Source organism: Periplaneta americana, chromosome 11 (assembly GCF_040183065.1).
Source record: "Periplaneta americana isolate PAMFEO1 chromosome 11, P.americana_PAMFEO1_priV1, whole genome shotgun sequence".
Classification (NCBI taxonomy): Eukaryota; Metazoa; Arthropoda; class Insecta; order Blattodea; family Blattidae; genus Periplaneta; species Periplaneta americana.
In genome coordinates, this window is record NC_091127.1 from 81,740,351 (window position 1) to 81,764,293 (window position 23,943).

At 35.0% G+C, this 23,943-nt stretch overlaps 1 protein-coding gene and 1 long non-coding RNA gene across 2 annotated transcripts in view; one reads left to right on the plus strand and one right to left on the minus strand.

Moving 5' to 3' along the window:
* The first annotated feature begins 7,505 nt into the window (after nt 1-7,505).
* Nucleotides 7,506-23,085, plus strand: LOC138709152 (uncharacterized). Its single transcript, XM_069839695.1, has 3 exons — nt 7,506-8,690; nt 19,177-19,293; nt 21,565-23,085. Exons 1-3 carry the CDS (start codon nt 8,671-8,673, stop codon nt 21,800-21,802), a joined length of 375 nt encoding a protein of 124 aa, XP_069695796.1. The 5' UTR covers nt 7,506-8,670; the 3' UTR covers nt 21,803-23,085.
* The window catches only part of LOC138709154 (uncharacterized), a 45,795-nt gene continuing 36,238 nt past the window's right edge, over nt 14,387-23,943 (minus strand). Inside the window, exon 3 of the long non-coding RNA XR_011334850.1 lies at nt 14,387-16,440. This is a non-coding gene — a long non-coding RNA (uncharacterized lncRNA). The remainder of the gene's footprint in view (nt 16,441-23,943) is intronic.

The window sequence follows — 23,943 nt, forward strand, 5'->3', positions numbered from 1 at the left end:
TTAAAAAATCCATGTGACAGTCTTTTTCCTTTAGGTAATGTGGGCTTGTGGTAAAAATTTCATCACAATTGGTTAAGAAATTCATCATATGGAGCAATTTGAACATGTTAAAATGTAATAAAATTTAAAAGGGAGAAAATCAAGTTTTAAAGTACAACACTATGTTTGAGTACTTACACGTTATGGAAATTGCTTAAAACCCTCCTGCTTGATATGTTGACCCCTCCTGCTGCTTTTTCCTACTTTCAGTGACACTTTTTGACAAACTTAGCTTCTTCCTGCTTGTTTTGAAGTTCTCACTGGTTAAAGTAGCCGCTTGCTGCAGTCGACACTTGTCTCTCCTATTGCCAATTTTGTATGCTGCAGGAGATAATTTTACTGTTGACACTAAATCTCTCATGGAAATGTTTGCTGTACAACCCATGTTAAATTCAGTCACAGCAGAAGTAACAGCCACTTCAAGTTTTTTTTTTTGATACAAAAATTTCTTTTGGGCACTTCCGCCATATCACACTATGAACACTTTCATTCACATTTTGAGTTTTTCCTGCAGTGCACTTGCTAAGAAGTTCATCACTAGCTAGTCTACAGTACACTGGCATGATTTTAGCCACAACATCAGGTCGCAACACTGTCTTCATGGTTTTCAAGTCATGCTTCGGAACAGCTTCTTGCTTCGCAATGGCCCGGTTGAAGAAGCACCATGACTTTTCACCACTAGGGCATCTTGAATGCAGGGGCTTGTCATCCGTGGACATTGCATGGTCAAGTGTTGCATAGATGGCTTTCTTCATCTTGTTTACATCGGGGATATTATCAATAATGGCCTTTCTGTAGTAATTTTGCAGTCGAGGTATCATTTCTGCAGTCAGACTTCCCTTTTTTTTTTTGCCTCCGATTGAGGAATCTGTCCCTCTCCATTCCCTAACAATATTCTGTAGACCTTTACCTACTCTCTTAGCAACGTGGTTCACACATTCTTCTTTTCTAATGTCAATGCCTTCACCATAAACTTGAAGCTGCTGAAGGTGATGGTGTGTTTTTGCATCCCCGTCAGACAATAAGGTTGTGTACCTCATATTACACAACCTAATGGACCGGGTCCAGAGAATTTTTGCAGCTTTCATCTCCATGGCATTTGAAGATCCATCAAAATTTTTCTCACAAACACCAGCATCTTTGTGACTTTGATACCACTGTTTATATTCGTCACTTGCAACATCCATTTTTTTTTCTGTCTTTTCACAAGTACTGCAATATTTTGACATTATTTCAAAATCTAACACTAGCCCTGTTAAAATATCTATGACTAAACCTAAACCATACTTTGATGTATGTCCACGCTTCATTCATGTGCCATCGTATGACACACCAATATTTATAACATCACTATCACTAATAGAACTGTCCACTTCCATGTGAGCTCGTCTAACTGCAGAGTGAGCATTTCTCAACACATGTTGTCTAACAAGTTTTTCTTCCGTCAGTTTTATCAGGTGCGAGTTGAAGGATGGTGAGCTCAAACCTGCCATACCCATAGCCATACAATGTTGTTCCATAGCAGAGTGTCCTTTTTCCATGGTAACAAAGGCGTTGACCATTCTCCTATTTACATCGAAGGGAGGTCGAGTTGACTCAGTGTTACCTACCTTAGGGCTTGTATACATTTCATTCAACACTGTGTTGCAATTATAACACTTCACTATCACTTTAAATGCAAAGCCTGATGGTTCAGTAAGCTCAGCTTTTGCACTATCCATTCCACATTCACCACATTTTACTCCTTTATACAGTTCACTCCACAAATTTACATGCACTAATGTGTAGTCTTCACTACACTGGGGGACACTTATATTTGAATTCTCCTGCAAGTTGCCATATTTTATCAACTTTATCTCACTAGCACTTTGTTTATTATTTGGTTCTTTTGACACTTGATCTTCATTATCACCAACTAGGCCTAACACATTTTCTTGTTGCACACATTCCACAATAGTTTTGGCATTCTTTCACCTTATATTTGCTAAATTTTTAGCCCTATTAGCATATTTTGATAGTTTCTTGCACTTATTATGAATGTCACTTAGTCTATTCATGTTTAGAAAACTAAAACTATGCCTAAAATGCTAAATGTGAGTTATACACGTGGTCTTGAATGTTATTGTGACGATTCCTAACCTAATGCACGTATACTAACTTATTCACACTAATATATACAACTAATTGAATACAAAATTAGTGTAAAACTTTAATAACATCCTAAATAACACGAAATCAGCAAAACAAGTATGAATATTCACGTACAAACGCACAAACTCGAGAAGAAACGATCCACAAACAATATTTTGCCGTTCACAGTTTCAAAACAAAGTATTTGGAGGGCTGACAGGCAAGCTGATAGTGTATTCAGGAGTGACAACAAACTTAATTTCACTAGATACACACCAGAAAAAAAACTAGCCCGCTTTATTCAAATTACAAAGCTCAACATAAACTTTAGAGCTGACAGCTCGTTTAAAGGGCAACGAAGCACGTGCAAGCAGACATTTAAACGTCATGTGACACGGTTTAAAGGGCTCCGAAATAAAAAATGAGGCCATATTATGAAAGTAGAAGGTTTAAATAAAATTATGAACATAAAAACAAAAATTTGTATTTTTTTCCACATTTTTCACCTGTTCGTTCCCTTAAGATCTGCATTTTCTTTTGGTGCATTCAAAATACTGCCATTGTTCTGCATAAACCTTGCACTTGACTAATGGAGTGAATTATTTAAGAATGTAGTCACGAATTTTACTACCACCATTTCGATTGTCTTTTGTTTGATGGCTCGGTATGGCCCGATGACTAGTGGCCGGTGAGCAATGTAGACTACCAATGTTGGTCTACTATGCGTATTATCCAGTTCCTTTGTGTGTATTCATTTCGAAACTAACTAGGCCCAACAACTAGTTAAAACAAGTTTATTTAAACAAAACACGTCGATTTAGCTATTGAAGGGAAAGTTTAAAACCAATAATTACATATTTGATTTCACTACTGACCACCACTTCGAAATTTCAGAAGATACCATCTACCTTGTGATATTTCATTTTAAAGGTGGGATAAGTCCTCATCTACCCACTGTAGGGCAAAAAATTGTAAGATAAAGCTACAAATAATTTTTCAGTAATATTGCAATAGCCTACTGGGGTGTTTTCTTGAGACAATCAGAGTTTGTAAGTTTGATTTATATTGTAGAATTTGATTGTTCTCATCTATTATTCTCATCATTCAGTGGCAACTGGAATTATTGTTAGAATAAAACTACAAATATTTTGAGTATTACAACCACTGCCTGCTGGATCGCATCTTATGGCTTTGTAAATGCTTGCTCATTCCTCTTTCTTAGGATTGAATTTCACGTGGAGCATTGCCCAGTTTAGACGCTAGAGCGCAGCAAATAACTGCTGTTGGTTTGGCTATGCAAAGTGTGTAGAGTGAATTATAATTTTTAATTTGAAATCTTAGAAGTAATTACAGTGTATGTAAGTAATCATTTATTAATTACGTGGTTTTTTTTCTTTAAAATGTATTGCAAGTAAGAAATATTCGAGTTAAAATATGTTTAATTTAATGTTGTTTTCTAAACAAGATTTTTTTGTAGGACATATAAAACTTGGTTTCCTAAACATAATAATAATTATAATATATTTACAATGATATAAGTGTTTTCTATTAAAATCTTAAGCTAATTTCTTGTCTTTTAAGTATAACTTATTTGTCGTCCATGATATTACAGCAATAAGAAGTGGATAGGATCAGAATACAATATCTCGTAAAACATATTGAATTGTAACTTAATATTTCCAAAAGTATGGGTAAATTATCTGTTTGCAGTATTTTACTCAGCATTTCTTTCTAGGATGGTGGGATTTTTTTGCATGAGCTCAAAATTTATCACACTTCGAATGGGTCTTTTTATATATGGGGAAGTTACTCTCTGGCAATACAGAACTTAATAAAACAGTAGGCCTAGTATCCGTATAACATTTCCATAGATTTGAAGAAACTGCTATTTTACAAGCAGGAAGTTACAGTAGGATTTTTCAAAGGATCCCCAGTCGGTCTCTTTTGATGCTAGAAGAACTTAGCCGCACGGTCTACCCCGGTTGTTAAGGGATGCATGCGGAAATTTGTAGGTGTGCAGTTGTCACATTTTACATTGACTTCGCCACATGGGTATGATACAATCGTATATTTATTTCTATGCAACAAATTGTACTTTCATTCAATCAATCCCGAATTAAAGAATGGATAATTTTGAGTTAAGGCTGATTCACAATAAACTGAGAATGGAAATAATGTTAAAATAAATGTATTTAAATGTGATCATTTACAATAGTTAATTGTGAATGTTCACATTTAAATACATTTATTTTAACATTATTTGCGTTCTCGGTTCCGTTCCTGGTTTATAGTGAACCAGCCTTTACTGTGTGTATAAAGATCCGTTACAGAAGCATTGTATGGTCAACTTCAAATTAATATATATTCATACTTTTATCAATAATAATAATAATAATAATAAAGTAACATCGAAAGATGTTAATTTGTATTTCGTGTCTAAATCCTCAGTGAAACCTAAAGTGGTATGTAATAAAATACGACAGCATTTTGCTTCTTTTACCTCTGTTCATCGTCACTCTCTCCTAAATGAATCACAACTCTCTTTTGGTTACCGTCCCTGTCGTGTTTCATGTAATTCTCTTACATGTTGAATACAGGAGGACCAATTATGGGGACCGATTGTTGCAATACCATCACGCAGAAGTTAACACACTAGACTCAAGTCGGGGTAATATTGTTTTTCCTAACATGGTGCCAGATCATTTCCAAATGATTTAGAATGCAGTGGTATGGAAGAAGTCGTAACACTTTGTGCCCATATGAGGCTGCGAGCTCCACTGCATATTTATTACTAATATTGGCTGATTTGATTTCCTGCAATATAACTGACTTGATGGGTATGGGATTGGGCACAGTAATATTAGACTATTGTGCCTCATAAAGTTAATATGTCTTTAATATTGCTGTTCATCTGTCATTGGTATCGTGGAGTTATAAAAAAACCAAGTAATTTACAATATACTCCACAAAACAATTGTAATAATAATAATAATAATAATAATAAAATTACAGAAGAATTTCAAACAGCGAATAAAAACACTTGTGAATAATTGTTCGAACATGTTAAGAAAGACTGCAGTTAGTGTTAGCATTCAGGGAAGAATAATGGCAACATATATGTTTGCCTCAGAAACCGGAAACAGCGATTACCCCCATAATCTGAGTGGACAGAAAAGGTTGGGGGACTGTCTTGCTTCAAAAAGCAACTGCTCAGCGTGCGATAGCCTCTGTCTTTAACTGGTGATGGATAAAACAATCCTACTATAACACCATATTCTTATTTCGAACTGTTATTTCCAATAAACACTTAGCTCGGTTACAGGAAGCATATATTTCTTCGTAAATATGTTTAAACTTGTTGAAATATTTTTATTACATTAATTGATTTCAGTAATTATTGTAATAAATGCCTAAAGCAAGCATAGGCCTACTTGTATAATTGTATTTATATGCTGCAAACCCGTTAAGCCAAAAAATCTTGGAATTGTTTATTTTTTCGTATTTTATTTATCTAGGAAGCTTTACATTTCAGATGAGCCATGATTTAAGTTTGTATCTGATTCCTAAGTATGGTTTTTTTTTTCGGTTTAAATGGACAGCGACATTTAAAGTGGGCGTGTCTCCTGTTCATCTGGCATACTACCAAAGTCTACTATATACAGTCACGAAGCTTGAGTTTTGAGGGGGCTAGAAACAATAGACTGTGACGGTACTATTTTGCATTGCCTGTAATGAGGCGATATTAGCGATCCTAATGGTGAGCAACTGTCTAATGTTTGCAGATGTACTACGTATTGACCTTCGCGACTGTATATACTAGACTGTGATACTACTATGTTAGTTTCAAATTTTGCGCCTTATATGCGAAATTTTTTCATTGTAGAGAATTTATATATATATATATATATATATATATATATATATATATATATATATATATTGGCACACCTGGTATAGCGTCCTGTGCTTTGTTTCGTAGCAACGGCTTTGTTTATAGTGCTTGCAGAGCCTTCTTTAGTTACAAGCCGGGGCCATACGTCGGCAACACTGTAATAAACTGTCACCCGGAGGCTGACCGCACAGAACACGTGTTTGTGCTAATGCCGATTTCCAATGTAAATTAATGTTACAATATAAGTGTGTGTCGATGGAATTATGTTTGCGGTCGTACCAAACGTTAATTGTTGATGTATTATAAACTAAATGCGTGTTGGTGATAAAAAAACAAGACAATAAATGAAAATAAAATGGTTGCAGTCTTTGGGAATTTTTACGGTTATGGATGACAAAGTAATTGACTATTCTATTAAATATGAAATATTGTATAACCACATTTTTATATTCTTATTTGTGGTTTGTGTGTATCAGAATTCTAGTCGAATTGTTGGGTCTCGCCTGCTATATCAATAAAGTTACGCCGTTGGTTTTCAAAGTCATTGTAAACAGCTGTTTTGTGATCCCATAAATGTTGCAGTGGTCAATGTTACTTATGTCCCGCCCACTATAGAGACATAGGCCAATTTTACACATATTTAGTATAACTTGTTGCTTCTTTGACAGGTTAGGTTTGGTTAGTTTAGGTTTTTGTTATAGCCTACCTTGCATATACGATTATAGCGCAACATTGGCAGTGATAAAAGTGAAATATTCGTTCAGAGGGCGTTGGATACTCTACATTCACCCACTTGGTATTTACAGGATTTAAAGTCCACTGAGTTTACGCTAATTGATACATACATGTACTTAATAGATAATGTTGCGTTTTGTTACGTATTATGTTGAAGAGATGTGTTTTCATTTTTTCATAGATTGTTTCACTTGGCTTAACTGTATTTACATCCTCATACTTTTATTATAATAGGAATCTCAATAGTTTCTTCTGTTTACATTTTATTTTAGGCCTATTTGCATAATTCACATTCTTAGCTTGTTTTCTGTAGTTATATTTATTTAAAATTATATTTTTAAAAGTTTGTAACAAATAATTTAGGATAACAGTATTGTTATGGTGACTGGCCAGGTTCAAACTAAAACTGGCTTCCTGGACATCTGAAATATTTATAGAAAAGCACGACATAATCACATGAAATTAAAATGCATATGATATCCTACACCTTTCATGTCAGAGGTGAAACAACATTAAGCGGCAAAACATTGTCAATTTACTAGCCACATGATGGTTAATTGATTGGAATAGGGTATTGCGAAAGTATGTCATTATTTTATTTATTTTTGGTACAAGTAACATTTCTTTAAGTATTTATTTATTTTCCCTTGTACCATCAATAAAAAAACAAGTGTTTTTATTTTTTTTAATTATAAGTGTAGTTGCTACGACACATAGGCACACAGCACTTTCTAGGCATCTGAAATATTTGTAGAAAAACACGATAGATAATCGCATAAGATAATATTAAAATATATCCTGAACCTTTCACAGATGAAACACCATTAAGTCGCAAAACATTGTCAATTTGCTAGCCACAAATTTGTTAACTGAATGGAACTTAAGAATACTGCGTAGGAACTTACGTCTTTATTGCATTATTGATTTTATTATTTTCGGTGCAAGGAATATCTTTTTTATTTATTTATTTACCTTCGTACTATCAATAAAAACATGTTTTTTTTTGTAATTATTTTAAGTGGCAGCCTTTATATGTAAGTAGCCTACTTACGCCGTATTCTGAAGTATAGCTAATTGATTGCAATAAAACACTATTTTCGAACCCGTAATAATTTACATCACTACTCTGAATCTTGATCTTACCTTTGTGCATGAAGTAATATTGAAAAAATACGCGTTACGTATAACGAAAGCAATGAGCAAACACAATATCACTCTAAAATCTCCCGCCTCCACTCTGCGTTGCCAAACCTACCCATGCCCCGGCTTATAACTAAAGAAGGCTCTGGTGCTTGTGAATACACGTGCTGTGCTGTACAGAGTTCTATTCTCGATTGTGTTACGATACAGTTGAGTTGCATTATATATGTGCATTTTGTGATATTTTCTTACAATATGGGTTAAAGAAGTAGTTTGAAAGTATTTAAGAAGAGAAGAAATGTTGGTAAACGTAAGAACACTGTTAGTAATGTGAATTCTAATCTACAAACCCAAGGTATATGGATTTACTATAAGGTAGAGCCACTCGGCAATTTCCGCTAGCAGACGAACTCGTGACGTCACTTCGGAAGCTCGTTAGCCACGGGATGCATTAAGGTTGACGCTCACTGGCACGAACCGACCGGAACGGAAATCTACAGCCGTCCGTCTTCCGCGGAAGCTCTGACGCTCACTGCTCGGAATATTCCGGTACAGTCGACAGGCAGTCTGGTTTAAACATGGAGTGGGATAGTAGTTCCGAAGATTATTTTATTTTACCGAGTCTTTAGCTGATGAGGAAGAAAAAAAAGAAAAGAAACAAGAAAATATGGGTCCATAACTAGAGCCCGGATTTTATGTAATGTGAAAATGAGAACTATGTAGACTACATAAATATGGAGCTAAAAATGACGAAGTATGTAGATAAATATGTAATAAATAAAAAAACTTTGGTAATTTAAAATCTAAGCTTTATTAGATGTATTTTTGCACATTAATAAAACATTACAGATGCACATGTGATTGAACCTCATTGTTTGGAGGTGCAATTAATAATTAAATATTTTTACATATTTTCTGCGGTTATTGATCGTCTCGTCAACGGCAACCCATACGTAGGAATCATCAAGTCCATCTCTAATCGTTTCCATTGTGTCAGTGTAGCAGGAGTTCAAATATTTTTTCCGGAGTGTTGATTCATGCGAAATATTGAAGTTGCAGTATTTGCATAGGAATGCTTGGAACTTTGGAACTCCTAGTTTATACCACTGTATATGTTTGCAGCAACCATTGCCATGCACAAATTTTTATTAAATTCACTTGTAGAAGACGAATGTTTCAGCACCACTCGTGTAAGAAGAACTTTTTCTTTTCGACGGAGCACGTTTTTTATTTCTCACATGAAGTCTAATTTTTAAATGCTATTCTAATTGTGACTTCATGGAGCACCCAATGCGTTTGTCACACACTTAGGACTGCACGATTTTACCATTTTAGTAAAGGAATCGTCAATTGAAATCCAGTCTTTTAACTTGGATGCGAATGGCAGTAGGCTTGCTACTTGTATTACCTGATGTCAAAATAAGTTTCTTAAAAAAAAACAGAAAAAACTATTGTTTTCTTTTAGAGCAACTGATTGGGGGTGTTTGTGCGAAACGGTCATACCCACAGGGTAATTTTCATTCTTTCCTTCACTACTACCATTCGCATTGGTATTTGTACCTACTTTACCGTTACTTCTCAAGGGATATAGCCTACAAACTATTAGCATTGCAAAGAGATGTCCATTTTTTGACAGAATACGTTATTATTTTCAATTATCAAATTATATTTATGCACTAGAGACGAAGGGCTAAGCTTTATAAACAATTTTAAAAAATAACTTAAGCACTACGTAGAGAGAAAATTAGTGAAAAAATGTATATATTCTTTCAAAATATACAATATCCTTCAAAATATTTAAATATATATAATATATGCCAAAATATTTGTTATGCACCAAAATATGTAAAAACATTTAAAACTTCGGAATAATGATCCCTTTCGCTAATCTTCGATGCTGCTTACCCATTAGAGTTCTACGAAATGTTTATTTGGCCATTATTCAGTCTACCATTCAATATGGTATAATTGTTTGGGGTGGAAGTACAAACATTAATCTTAGTTCGTTAAATTTACTACAAAAACGAATAATTAAAATTTGTTTGAAGAAACGTTTCGATTATCCAACTAAATTAATTTATTCTGAATTTAATGTATTTAACATTGAACAAATTTATAAGTATACGCTGTTAAAATTTTGTCATAAAAATCTTAATAAGTTTGTATTACAGACACACAATTATGACACAAGACGAAATATTAATTCAACATTAATAGAAACTAAATTTCTCACATCTGCTGGTCTAAAGCATAGCATTAATTTTGGCCCTCGGTTGTACAATGCTGTAATTTAAATTTTAGTTCCTATTTTATTTTACTTATTTATTTTTATTATTTTTTTTCTATATTTCTCTTATATTAATATTGTATTATATAATTTCTGTAACTGTAATTTTTATTTTATTTCCTATTTTATTTTATTTTATATTCTCTTATAGGCCTATTAATATTATATCTGAACTGCGACCGAGCACGAGCGCTGCTCATTCGGTCTCAAATTTTGTTAATACTACTGTATCTCCTTTTTTATATTGATTGTATTATTTTATTTCTATTTGTCTTGTTTGTTTGTAATTATATTCTTTATTCTGTATATTTAAATTTAAATTTAATACGATTCGCGGATTTTTAGCTTTCCTTATAGCTACATATGTAGGAACGGAATATGTAATTACTAGGGAACGGAATTTGGAGCAGTAAAAGCTAGTATTGGCATCTACACAGCCATTTGTTTACAACCCTTTATACCAAGTCCTCCCCTCCATGACATACTCGCAGATCTCTGCACGTCAACAACAGGTGAACGGGACAGTTGTCGCATAAGAACCTCAACATGCAGGTTTGCAGTTCAGAATAGTGAAGTGCAGGTACAATGCCGAAAGTGAAACCAGATCGAGTATCGAGTATCAAAATTCAGGAAACAGTTCCCTAAATTGTCGCTTCCCCCATGTCCAATTCTTAAGAAATGGGAGTCATGGTTAGAAGCTTGCAATTATTACGCACATCACCTCCAATCCGTGAAGAAAGTGGTCCAGTCTTTCGATCCCGATGACGCGGCTGCGATTCAAATACGCCAGGAACTGCTAAATGATAGAACAATCGAAAATGAAGTCATTGCCAAATTTTTTATATTTACCGAATGCCATTATTCGATTAGAGGAGTCAGGAGTAGAACTAGTTGAGCAAATAAATATTATGAGTACTATTGTAAATAAACTGAATACAGTAGAAGGTGAAGTAGGAAAACGTGTTGGTGAAAAAATGAACAGAGTTTTGATTAAAAATGGTGGGTACAGTATTCTTAGTCGGATTCCAGATGTACTAACAAATACGTGTCCCAATGATGTGAGTCAACATGTGAATTTAATTGACGTATCTTGTTTCAAGTACTCTCCCATTGTCTTTGCAGATGTTAAAAAATTCCCTTCCTTGCAACAGAGCAAAGTTGTATTTTGAAAATTTGAAAATATTTACAATTTATTATAACAAGGCACAGCAGGAATAATTGTTTCATCAACAAAACATAGCATTAAATGAAAATGTCATTTCGTTTGCTTCTACATTTTGTTCAAGATTTAATGATAGGCCTACTGTATTAGGCTATGTTGTAAACATTGTAGTATATTGAATATATTGTAAATACTGTAATATACGTTGTATACATATTATTATATTTCATGATATTGTAAGTAAAGGTTTTAATTTAACACGCTCCTGACAGAAAAAAATACATATTCAGAGGCGAATTCCGTGCAGAAGACAACTGTCTATCAGGCATCAATGTTTCCACTGACACGCGAGGATGCAGAGATTAATATTTAATTATGTATATGTGTAATGTTTTTTATTGGTGTCTTATGCGTTGCCAAGAAAAACACATGTAGACCTAGTTCAAAATGAAATGCAGATTATGTATATAGGCCACTATAATGTCATTAAACTATAACAATTGTTTATTCTGAAATACGTTTACAGCACGTTGCTTGTAAGTTTGTATGAAGTGAACTGTACTCGTCCATGCCCTGTGACGCAGCTCGCTTGACGGTCACTGAGCTATGAATATCTATACTACGTTTCACCATTCTTTATAATACTCCAAATCCCTTTCCCTGGTAATTACATACAATCCGGGCTCTAGTCATAACAATATAAAAAAGTGTTTTGATTAATTTAACCATCTTTGCCCACATTTGTGTAAAGATCGAGTAATGGTTTTTTTTAGTACTTTCGTATGAGCGAAGAAAAATGTTTAAAACTTCATCTGTTATTAGCACCTGAAATAATGAAGGGAAACATCACATTTCGAAGGCCAATCAGCACAGAAGCACGATTAGCACTGTTAAAATTAACTTTTCATCACCCATTTTAAGAATAATCTGTCTGGAGAACGCACCAGCACATGTTGAGTGGGAAAGTACTGAGAACAGCCAACACACTTTTCTCCGAAGACCAGCGAAGACATACGAATGCTGACGATCGTCATCGGAAATTCCGCTAGGGTCGTGTCGCGAGAACCCTGTCCGTCAGGACCTGCAGCCGGTTGCTTCCGTTCGGACAAGTGAGCGTTTGCCGTTTAAAATACATGCATACGTCTCTCACAGAATATTTCCGGTTCGTTCCGTTCCGGTCGGTTCGTGCCAGTGAGCGTCAACCTTTATGGCCTCCTAGCACTGAAGTATTTGTAACAAGTTATCGCACAAAATTCTTTTAAACGACAATTTGTTTTTTGTTTAACTTTTATTTGTGAGGAAAAATGTACCACTCACAAAAGGAAACTATATTAAGCGTGTCTTATCCCTATGTGTTACAAGTAATTTCATCTTCTAAACTGGAGAAGAGTTTGTACGAAATAATATTTTTGTATCAGAAAATATAGTTACCCTTCATAAGAAATGTTCGTTATTAAATAGAACAATTACATAGTGAATGCTAATAATTTCCTAACATAATAACAATGACAGAAAACATAACACATTAATAAATATTATTAGAACATGCAGAAATAATAAAGCCATGGGTAGGCCTAATTATTTCTGATAGTAGGCCTATGTATTTTAATTAATATAGGCATATAATTTTTCCATATATATTACTATATCATTAGTCCTATATTTTCAAATACTCGTTATAATACACATTAAGCTGATTATTAACATAACTCACTTAAAGCTATAAACTATATTAAATGTTACAAACATATTATGCTTGACATCTTTGGACCTAGATTGGCTCTAGAGCCCTTTCAGCCTCATTTAAAATTACCATGACTCCACGGGGTGAAGTCGGTTGGAGAATAAAGCTAGCCACCTCATGTCATTCATTGACTATGAATATGTGAAGTTGTGAACACTTTATTATGTTTGAAAATAGGCTGCATATTTTCAAACACAATAATCATTAAGTAGGTATTTATATCACATACCTTTTTCCTCCTCCCTGAAGATTGGAATGAATTCTTCTCTCTTGTCAGCGCCTAGCAGAAGCTTGCCATTTACGTGCCTTCTTTCTTTGTAGTTCCGCTGCTCTTGCAGTCTTTGCTGCCGTATTCAGTGAACGAATGCGGATAAATGTCCTTGTTCTTGTATATATTTTAATTATTAATGGATGTACATGTGGAAACTTCTGTGCGAGAATGTTACACATGCCCTTAATGACGTTGCAGCAGTTTAATTTATCACCATGCACTCCTACAAACACTACTTCAAACTGTTTCACTGTGCATAGCCATTCATCTGATGGTTTGAGCAGACCTCCTCGAGACAGTTTTTCAATCCAGCCCTGATGTACCGGCAATGCATCTGGTGTAACACTAATTAATTGGCCTGTAGGATCCCCTAATGATCTATCTACTTCACGACAGCGAAAAGCAATATAGCCAGCCAAATATCGTAGACCTTCGCTGGAAAATTCAGAAACATTTTGTATGACTCTTGCTTCAGGAAGGTTTTCAACAGTAATTTCTGAAATTTCAGAATCATTTTCTATCATTGCCAATGCCTCTGTCATGTCTGGTAGAAGTCCTGCAAAAAGGTTAGAAGTAAGATAATCAATTGTATCTGCTTCTAGTTCAACAGCTGAGGAATTGAACGAAATGTCTGAAATGTTGCAACTCATTATAAGCAGCCTCAAACGGTTTTTAAATTCTACTGGAAGGGGATGGTCGTAAGTGCATCCCAATGCTCTTATTTGAGAGAAAAGATTTTCAAGGCAGTCTTGGTTCAGTCTAGCAGTTAAGATGTAGCTTAGCCCATACAATTTTCTGAGGTCAGAAAAACAACCTAATAAAGATCTAATGGACATTATAAAACCTTTGTGAAAAGGAAGCAGTGAAGTGTTCTTGCCAACTCTCATTTTTTCACACATGGTATGAAATGTCCTTAGGATATTCTCTTGGTCTTTAAAATGTATGCCAAAACCACTTGCAATGGAAATTTGTTCACTGTCCGGAATCCTAGAATTGAAAATATCAAAAACATCATTAACAAGTTTGAAATATTCTGATGCTTCATGTTCATTTGGCAAGAGGTAACTAATGGCTTTTGCAACGTGATTTGAAAATAATTCACATGCAGGACGGACACACTGTCGGTCTCTACCTGATACCATTAGATGGTTATATTTCAGTTTCGGGCAGATTTTTATTTCACCTCCATCCATAGATAAAATATTCTCGATAATGGTTTTGTTAATTATCTTCCCACTGGGTAAAGTAAAACCATCGTCAATGAAGTGGTTTCTCAATAATTTTATCATGTGTGGCACATCTTGGAAAACCCATATGCGCTTGGTGTCATCACTGGGGTTATCAAAACAACTTTTCTTGTGATCTACTTCCAAATCCTTCCAGACTCTCTTGTTTTTCCCACCCATGTCACTTACAACTCCCACAATAACAACACCCACCTTTTGCACTTCTAAAATGATTTCTTTTAGCAGTGAACCTGTCATTGTAACGTCAAAATCAAAAAATATTGGCTGCTTCCAATTACTGCATAGCGCTCGAACCATTACGACTTGTGCCTGGCTGTGGGGCCCATAAACTTTATCCTCATCTTGGTCATAGCACACTCTTGCATCCACATTCATTTCATCAAAACTCAGGATACATAAAAGTTCATTTTTTGTTAAATTCTTGCATTGAGTTTGCATCATAAATAAAACATCACTTAATATGCCAGGCCTGCACTTAAAGGAATTGGAAACCCAGCGCCTTAGAGTTGACAGTGATGGTAAGGGGATTCCTACACTTTGCCTTAAATATATGTAGCATTTCCTCGATATTGAGCGGAGTGTCAAGGCTCTGCTTATATCTTCTCTTGTCCATTTTGGCTTCTTTTTTGTCACCAACAAGTTCTTGATCTGGTTTTCTGTAAAAATTTTTCTCAAAACAATGGAAACTCTCTCTTTTACCTTTGCATTAATTCTGTTCTCAAGTTGCTGTATATGTTTACTTTTCCTGCTCAGAGCCAAGGTCAGTGACTTATTTTTAAGTTTTAACTTATTCATTTCAGTCTGCATTTGTTTATTATCTTTCTCTAATTTGTCTAACCGTGCTTTCAAATGTCTTTCTGAGTCACTAGTGCTATCTGTAATTGTACCAACATCAAACTTCTTCTTCTTGGGTGATAGTGTCTTCAATCTCTCAAGCCCTCGCTTTCTTGAATGTCGATTAATCTGCCTTGTCTGTCTGTCACTTACCGTAATTTGTGGTGACTCTGGCTGGTGTGAAGATGAAGCCTCTATATTCATCTTGTTTGGCCTTGAATCGATGTCCAGATGCAATGAAGGAACTGCAGAAATTTTAAGCATCTTTTTAGGTTTAATGTTCAAGAGCTCGGCTTTCAGGTCCCTCTCATAATCTTCTGGTAGAAAATGAACACTACACACGGTGGCATTTTTAATGTTGATTTTGTCTTTCCTTCTGCAAGCATGAATCCATTGCTTACAAACACTGCCATCCTTGGGAAAGGTGTGATAAATCAAATCTGAACCTTTAGTCTTACGATTATAATTTTTACACGAAAACACTGCGCAACCGGGCATGGTAAATAATGCAATATGTTTTTAGGCACAAAATATTTACAATAAACTAATTAACTTAATACCACGTGGGCTAACTTAAATACATAACCTATATACTACGATTATAAAACATGTGAAAGCCCGAATTAACAACAGTAACTGCTATAAATATAATTCAGTTCATTATAACACATTTTTATTTGGAAATATTCCACTATGAGTGCAAATTTGTCACATTTAGGGCACACGTAACCAGAATCACTGCTAGAAAACAACTTATAGCTTGCTTTTAATTCATACTGCCAATTGTTTAGCTTCCTCGGTGACGTCATGCATCAACTGTCTAAAATTTACGTGTCTGCGCATAGCCGTATGAGCACCCCCTGCTACAAACCTCTAGCACATCTGGTCATAGTGAATCTGTAAATAGTGGCTGTGCATCAGGAAAGAAACTTGAAGATTCTAAAATCAAATATGAAACCCTGAAACAAGAACACAGTGTTAGTGATACAATACGGTTATAGATGTTGGCATATTATCTAGTGTACTGCAAAATAATGTACTCTGTAAAGGGTGTGGCAAAGGTGGGATATTTCTTGAGGTAAAAAAGCACATTGGTCTTGCTGCAGAATTAGTTTTAAAATGTAAATACTGTGAGTATGATGTAAATTTTTACAACTCTTTATCTATTGATATTAGACAAAGATAAACCCAATAACAGTGTAAAACTCTACACAGTAAATGTTAGACTAGTGTCTGGCCTTAGGGCTATAGGAAAAGGTAAGACAGGTGGAGAGACTTTATGTGGCATTTTAAATTTGCCACCTCCTCCAACCAGGTTTACTAGATATAACATAATAATTGAATCTGCGATTGAAGATGTTCCATTACATAACATGAAGGTTGCTGTGGAAGAAGCAGTTGCAGAAAATGATAACGTCAGAGACATATCAGTTGCCTTTAATGGAACGTGACAGAAATGGGGCCACACTTCACTAAATGGCGTTGTGACGGCAACTAGTGTGGACACTGGCAAGGTAATTGATGTTGCTATATTATCAAAACATTGTAGGTGTGAAGGTAGAACAACAAATAAACATGAAACCGATTGTGAATCTAATTACAGTGGGTCAAGTGGTGGAATGGAGGTTGTAGGTGTGACGAAAATTTTCAATCAGTCACTCAGTTCATATAATGTGAGATATGTGAAATATTTAGGAGACGGTGACTTTAAGTCATTCAGTGCTGTTGAGGAATTGAAACCACATGAGAATGACGTACAACGTAGAAAACTAGAGTGCATAGGCCACATATAGAAGAGAATGGGCACTAGATTGAGGAGACTGAAAACCAGTATGAAAGGACAAAAATTATCAGATGGTAAGGGTTTATTAGGAAAGGGGAGGCTAACTGACTCAGTTATAGACAAAATTCAAAACTATTACGGCATGGCCATAAGACAAAACACAGAGAATGTGGAAGCAATGAGGAAAGCTGTATGGGCTCTATTTCTCCACACCTCATCAAGCGACAGTGATCCTCAGCATTTTCTGTTCCTTCGGGTCGTGAAAGCTAGTGTAAGTTCAACAGGGCTAAGCTCACTGGAGAACATCATGAACGTAAACATAGTTTACACCAGCTGTTATGGAAGTGATCAAGCCAGTATTCAGGGACCTAGAAAAACGTGAACTTTTGGAAAAGTGTGTGCATGGCTGTACTCAGAACCCGAATGAGAGTTTGAACAGTGTCATATGGTGTAGACTCCCCAAAACCGTGTTTGTAGGAATAAAAACTTTACATTTTGGAGTATATGAAGCTGTTGCCACATTCAACCAGGGGAACTTAGCTAGATGTGATGCATTAGTAAAACTTGGGATGAAGCCTGGACTTCACATGATAAATTCTGCTTATGCGCATGGCAAGGAACATTTAAGAAATGCAGAAAAAACTCAGAATGAACTTGAGAAGAGTGCCAGGAAGCAGAGAAGAGCAACAAAAAGAAGATTAGAAGATGAGATGGAGGAGGACCAAGATGAGCCAGCCTATGGAGCAGGAATGTACTGACAGGTGACCAGCAACTTCGTTTCTGTAAGTTTGTTTTTTTTTTCTTACAAAATGAAGCTTTTCTCAGCTTCTATTACACATAGGACTTTCAAAATTTTCAGAGCAAGTTGCCCCAAGTCTTGTCCTTAATTTAACATGAGATTTTCAAGAAATCTAAATTATGAAAAAAATTATGTACTGATATATATATATATATATATATATTGAAAAATGTAGTTAAATTTTGGACTGGAACAAAAAAAAAATTATATTTAATGTAGGTCTACTATGCACTTTTCCTTCAAAAGGCCGTGTTAAATTCAAGTCAGTATATGTAATAAAGTCCCTACCCCTAGCACTTAAAGAGAGAAGCTTCATGAAAAATCATGATTTTAACATAGCCGAGATAGGATGTACCGGATCCCCTTTATTAGAACTTGCATTTGGATGCAGTATTGCTTAGAAAAAAATTAAGTTTTAAGTTCAGTATTAATATTACTACATATTAAGCACTGTGGAAGGATCTGGACTATTGTTTCTCTAAGCCCTTGTCTCTTCTCTGACTTAAGGACGTCGTAACCATAGTTATTTCAGGGTACTTCGCATATATTGATAATGTTAATAGCAGTGGGCACTACCTGCAAAATAACTTTTTTAATTACTCGCACGTAAGTGCTGATTGAGCAGGCAGTGTAAGCAGCCATAAGGGTACGGCCACACGAGCTACATTTGTAGCAAGTTTTCAACTACAAATGAAGCTGCCGTAATTGTCGCAAAATGGGTGGCCACACGGGCGCTACAATTACTGCTAGTTTCTGCGTTAAATGTCACTACGTGTGGCCACATGACATGCCACACGTAGCGACATTTGTAGCAACTTTCTGCGACAAATGTAGCTGGAATTATAGACCGCATTGAGTTAAATGGAAGCGGCCACACGGAGCAGTAAGTGTAGCAAGTTTGGCGCCGTCAGGAGTAGTATAGTGGCAGCTTCCTTCCGAGATGGAGTATGAAGCCAAAGTGGCGTTGTGTGTGTTGTTAGCTCGACGTAGACGGCGCAGACAAAGACGATGGTGGATTCATCCAATCATAAGTGACAGAACATCTCATGGAAAATTTATACTCATTCATGAGAAATTAAAACTTTATCCAAACAAATTCTTTGAATATTACAGAATGTCTCTGGATTCATTCAACAATCTCTTGTCTTCTGTGAACGAAAACCTGATGAAACAGGACACTGTAATGCGAGACTGTATCGGAGTTGAAGAAAAACTAGCCATAACATTAAGGTAAGTTTATTACAATATAAATTACAGAGTAAATTTTAAGAAAATAAATGAAAAAGGTTGAATGACATTGCATTTCCAGTAACACAGCTAACGAAACAAACCGAAAATACAACATAAAATTAGTAAGAAATGTGAATACGAGTATAGTGCATTGGTCATTAAGTTCAGCAATCATAGAAATTAAAGTTTGTTGTTGGATTGAATACTGTATGAATGTTATTTACAGTTATGAATTAGCGTAATTCTCACTCTTTTAACAAAACATGAAAATGCTTGTAATATCAAGGTGACAATTAAATTAATTTTTATGTCAACATACGTAAATACTGACAAAATGAAACAAACAGAAAATACAACATAAAATTAGTAAGAAATGTGAATACGAGAATAGTGCATTGGTCATTAAGTTCAGCAATCATAGAAATTAAAGTTTGTTGTTGGTTTGAATACTGTATGAATGTTATTTACAGTTATGAATTAGCGTAATTCTCACTCTTTTAACAAAACATGAAAATGCTTGTAATATCAAGGTGACAATGAAATTAATTTTTACGTCATAGTAAGAAATGTGAATACGAGAATAGTGCATTGGTCATTAAGTTCAGCAATCATATAAATTAAAGTTTGTTGTTGGATTGAATACTGTATGAATGTTATTTACAGTTATGAATTAGCGTAATTCTCACTCTTTTAACAAAACATGAAAATACTTGTAACATCAAGGTGACAATTAAATTAATTTTTATGTCAACATACGTACAACATAAAATTAATAAGAAATGTGAATACGAGAATAGTGTATTGGTCATTAAGTTCAGCAATCGTAGAAATTAAAGTTTGTTGTGGGATTGAATACTGTATGAATTTTATTTACAGTTATGAATTAGCGTAATTCTCACTCTTTTAACAAAACATGAAAATGCTTGTAACATCAAGGTGACAATTAAATTAATTTTTATGTCAACATACGTAAATACTGGCAAAATGACAAAAGTTATGATTAATTATAATAGTAATAGTAATAATAATAATAATAATAATAATAATAATAATAATAATAATAATAATAAATTCCAATACAAAAGAGCTCTCACAATCATAGTGAAAGTGTTAGATTGAAAAATATTATATTAGTAAAGATATACATACTAAATACAACTGTATTACACTGATGCTCAGAGCTCATAAAGAGAGAACACTGATTCCTCGGAGTCAACTGATATGGGAAATTGGGGTGAGGATGTCTGTATAGGACGGAAAGTTCCTGTAGAAGTGCTTCGAAATATGGTAGAACCTACTGGTGATAATGGAAAATGCGGGGAAGGTGCTTGTATAGGATGGGAAGGTTCCGCGGAAGTACTTGGTAATGTGGTAGAATTCCGGATTATTGCTTGATCAGATGAAAAGGACTTTACAACCTGTAGTATTTGTATATGTGCATCCAGCGTATGTTCAGGTCTTATTTTCCTCAAACTTGGCAATAGCGATAAAACAAACATATAATGTGAATCTTTTTCTTGTTGTGGTTTGCTAGATTTGTTAGACTTTTCTAATATTGCCAGCAAATCACGTTCGAATCCATCTGCCGACCTCCTTCTCTTCTGGGGGGATCGACATATCTTTCTTTTTCCAGGTGTCGGAACTTCCTCCCCTTGACCTGGCTCTGTTTGTCCTACAGAAGCAGGAACAATAGTCTCATCATTATCATCATCAGCATCCATGTTTCCAACAGTACTGTAATAATAATAATAATAATAATAATAATAATAATAATAATAATAATAATAATAATAATAATAATAATGGTAGTTATAGCATTAATAACGGTAATAATATGAATAATAATATTAATAATAATAACAATTTCCTTCTATCCATTTTATCGATTATGGTAATTACTAAACAGACTTGCCATATCTAATATTTGTGAAGACATTGACACTTACGGCCTTGATTGAAATACAGGAGCAAGAAAGCTCATCTGCTTGTGATAGACATAAAGTTTTGTTACTGATGCTGCACCACTCCCACTACGTGTTTCCTGACTTTTCAATGATCTTGAAAAAGCATCCTTCAAAGATTTCCATCGTTTTTGGATCATTTTCCCTGAAGACAAAATTTAAATATATGCAGTATATATATACACACACACACACGAGTATAATACACATGACTGTTTTATAATTCATTAGATTGATAAGATAAGACTATACCAAAATGAAACAATTTAACTTTTGCGGTAATTAGTAATTTGTGTATTTCGTTTTTCAGATATCTCGGTACTGGTTGTTCATTCCGTTCTCTGCACTTCGAATACTTAATTGGCCGGGCAACAGCTGCAGATCTTGTGAAAGATACGTGTGAGGTTTTATGGGACACACTCAACCCCGAGTTTATGAAACCCAAAGCGAGAGAAGACTGGATATGTACTAGTGAAAAGTTTGGTGCTAGAGCTAATTTTCCACATTGTGTGGGAGCCATAGACGGCAAACATGTGCGCATTACCTAGCCATCACATAGTGGTAGTGATTTTTTTAATTATAAGAAGTTTTTTTCTATAGTTCTAATGGCTATAGCCGATGCTGACTACTACTTCACTCATGTAGATGTTGGTGCTTTTGGAAAAGAAAGTGACTCAAATGTACTAAAAAATACAAACATTGAACGTGCAATTTATTCTGATTCGCTAGACTTGCCAGAACCAAAACCACTTACAAATGGAGGCCAATCTTTTCCATATGTGTTTGTTGCTGATGAAGCGTTTGCTCTTTGCACAAATTTAATGAGGCCATACCCCAACAAAAATCTGTCCATTGAGAAGAGAATATTTAATTATAGACTCTCCAGGGCGAGATATTATGTTGAATGTGCGTTTGGTATACTTGCCAATAAATGGAGAATATTTCATCGTCCTTTAGATGTTAATCCTGAATTTGCTGACATCATCATTAGAGCATGTTGTGTGCTTCACAATTTTGTCCGAAAACATGATGGTTACAATTTTGAAGACACATTGTCTTGTACTCTAGGAAGTGTCCCTACTTATGGAACTAGAGGGAATCAAAATGGCATCAAAGTTAGAGATAACTTTACTAGTTATTTCTCCAGCAATGATGGTTCTGTTCCCTGGCAAAATAACCAGGTTATCAACCTAACTTAAGGTGAGAAAATCCTGACAACAAAAGTAACATGCGACAAATTAGGAGTGTTTATGAAAAACGGTATAAGTGCCAAATGATAGAGGTTTGAGGAAATTAAAAAAAAAAAAAAAAAAAAAAAAACTTATGGAGCTTATACCAAGTGCATTCTTTGGACAACTATTTCAACTGAGCGTGGATGCTTGACACTTGTATTTTTTTCTACATTATTAGCAACAGTACATAACATGTTTTCGGTGAAAAACCGAAATGACACTTAGTGGCACTTACATCGTTTCCCACAAACACTCCTCAAATATTATCCGAACACTGGGCAATGTGGAAAGTGAATCTGTGAATTTGTCCGATCAGAACATTTTTATTATTATCATTTTTTTTTTATTTTTATGAACGTATTTGACCACATCCATCTTATTTGTAAAGATAATGATGTGATTATAATGGGAGATTGTTTTATCCCCATTGTTGCAATTGTTCATCAATTTCACGCGGTTGTCAAAAGTGAAACTTAGACTGTAAAAAGAACAAACATGAAATAATACTGATTAACTTTCAATGACATGCGTTGAGATAAAAAAAATGCCGATAAGTGTATTATGTGTATTGTGTTTAGAATAAATAAACTTTAAATTTGCTCACCAAAGTTGTTTTTTTCTTCATTTGACATTTCTTCCCATTTTTCTCCCGCAACACTCCTCGATACGTTCATCCAAGCTTCAAGTTTTAAATTTCTGTTTTTATAGTCTTCAGCCCTTGTGTCATACAAACAAGAGAATTTCTGTACCTCCAAAATGAGATGTTCGCTGTCAACAAAATTACCTTCTGTACCACTCATGATCTGTGGGAATAGTTATAACACCTTAATAACACACGAAGTTTCCCTCGCACACACAAAGTCGGAATGTTATAACACTTATTACACACAGTTTATTCCGCACATACGAAGTCTCTTTCGAAGCTAAGCTACAGCCGGGATTTTATAACACCTTAATAACACACGAAGTTTCCCCCGCACACACAAAGTCGGAATGTTATAACACCTATTACACACAGTTTATTCCGCGCATACGAAGTCTCTTTCGAAGCTAAGCTACAGCCGGGATTTTATAACACCTTAATAACACACGAAGTTTCCCCCGCACACACAAAGTCGGAATGTTATAACACCTATTACACACAGTTTATTCCGCAATACGAAGTCTCTTTCGAAGCTAAGCTACAGCCGGGATTTTATAACACCTTAATAACACACGAAGTTTCCTCCGCACACACAAAGTCGGAATGTTATAACACCTATTACACACAGTTTATTCCGCAATACGAAGTCTCTTTCGAAGCTAAGCTACAGCCGGGATTTTATAACACCTTAATAACACACGAAGTTTCCCCCGCACACACAAAGTCGGAATGTTATAACACCTATTACACACAGTTTCTTCCGCACATACGAAGTCTCTTTCGAAGCTAAGCTACAGCCGGGATTTTATAACAC

Excerpts from the sequence above, each read along its gene's own strand:
- LOC138709152 (XM_069839695.1), top strand. The coding sequence starts at position 8,671 with ATGGAGCTAAAAATGACGAA. Across the intron at positions 8,691-19,176 it reads ATGGAGCTAAAAATGACGAA|AATGTCTCTGGATTCATTCA; the intron begins GTATGTAGATAA and ends TGAATATTACAG. Across the intron at positions 19,294-21,564 it reads AAACTAGCCATAACATTAAG|ATATCTCGGTACTGGTTGTT; the intron begins GTAAGTTTATTA and ends TTCGTTTTTCAG.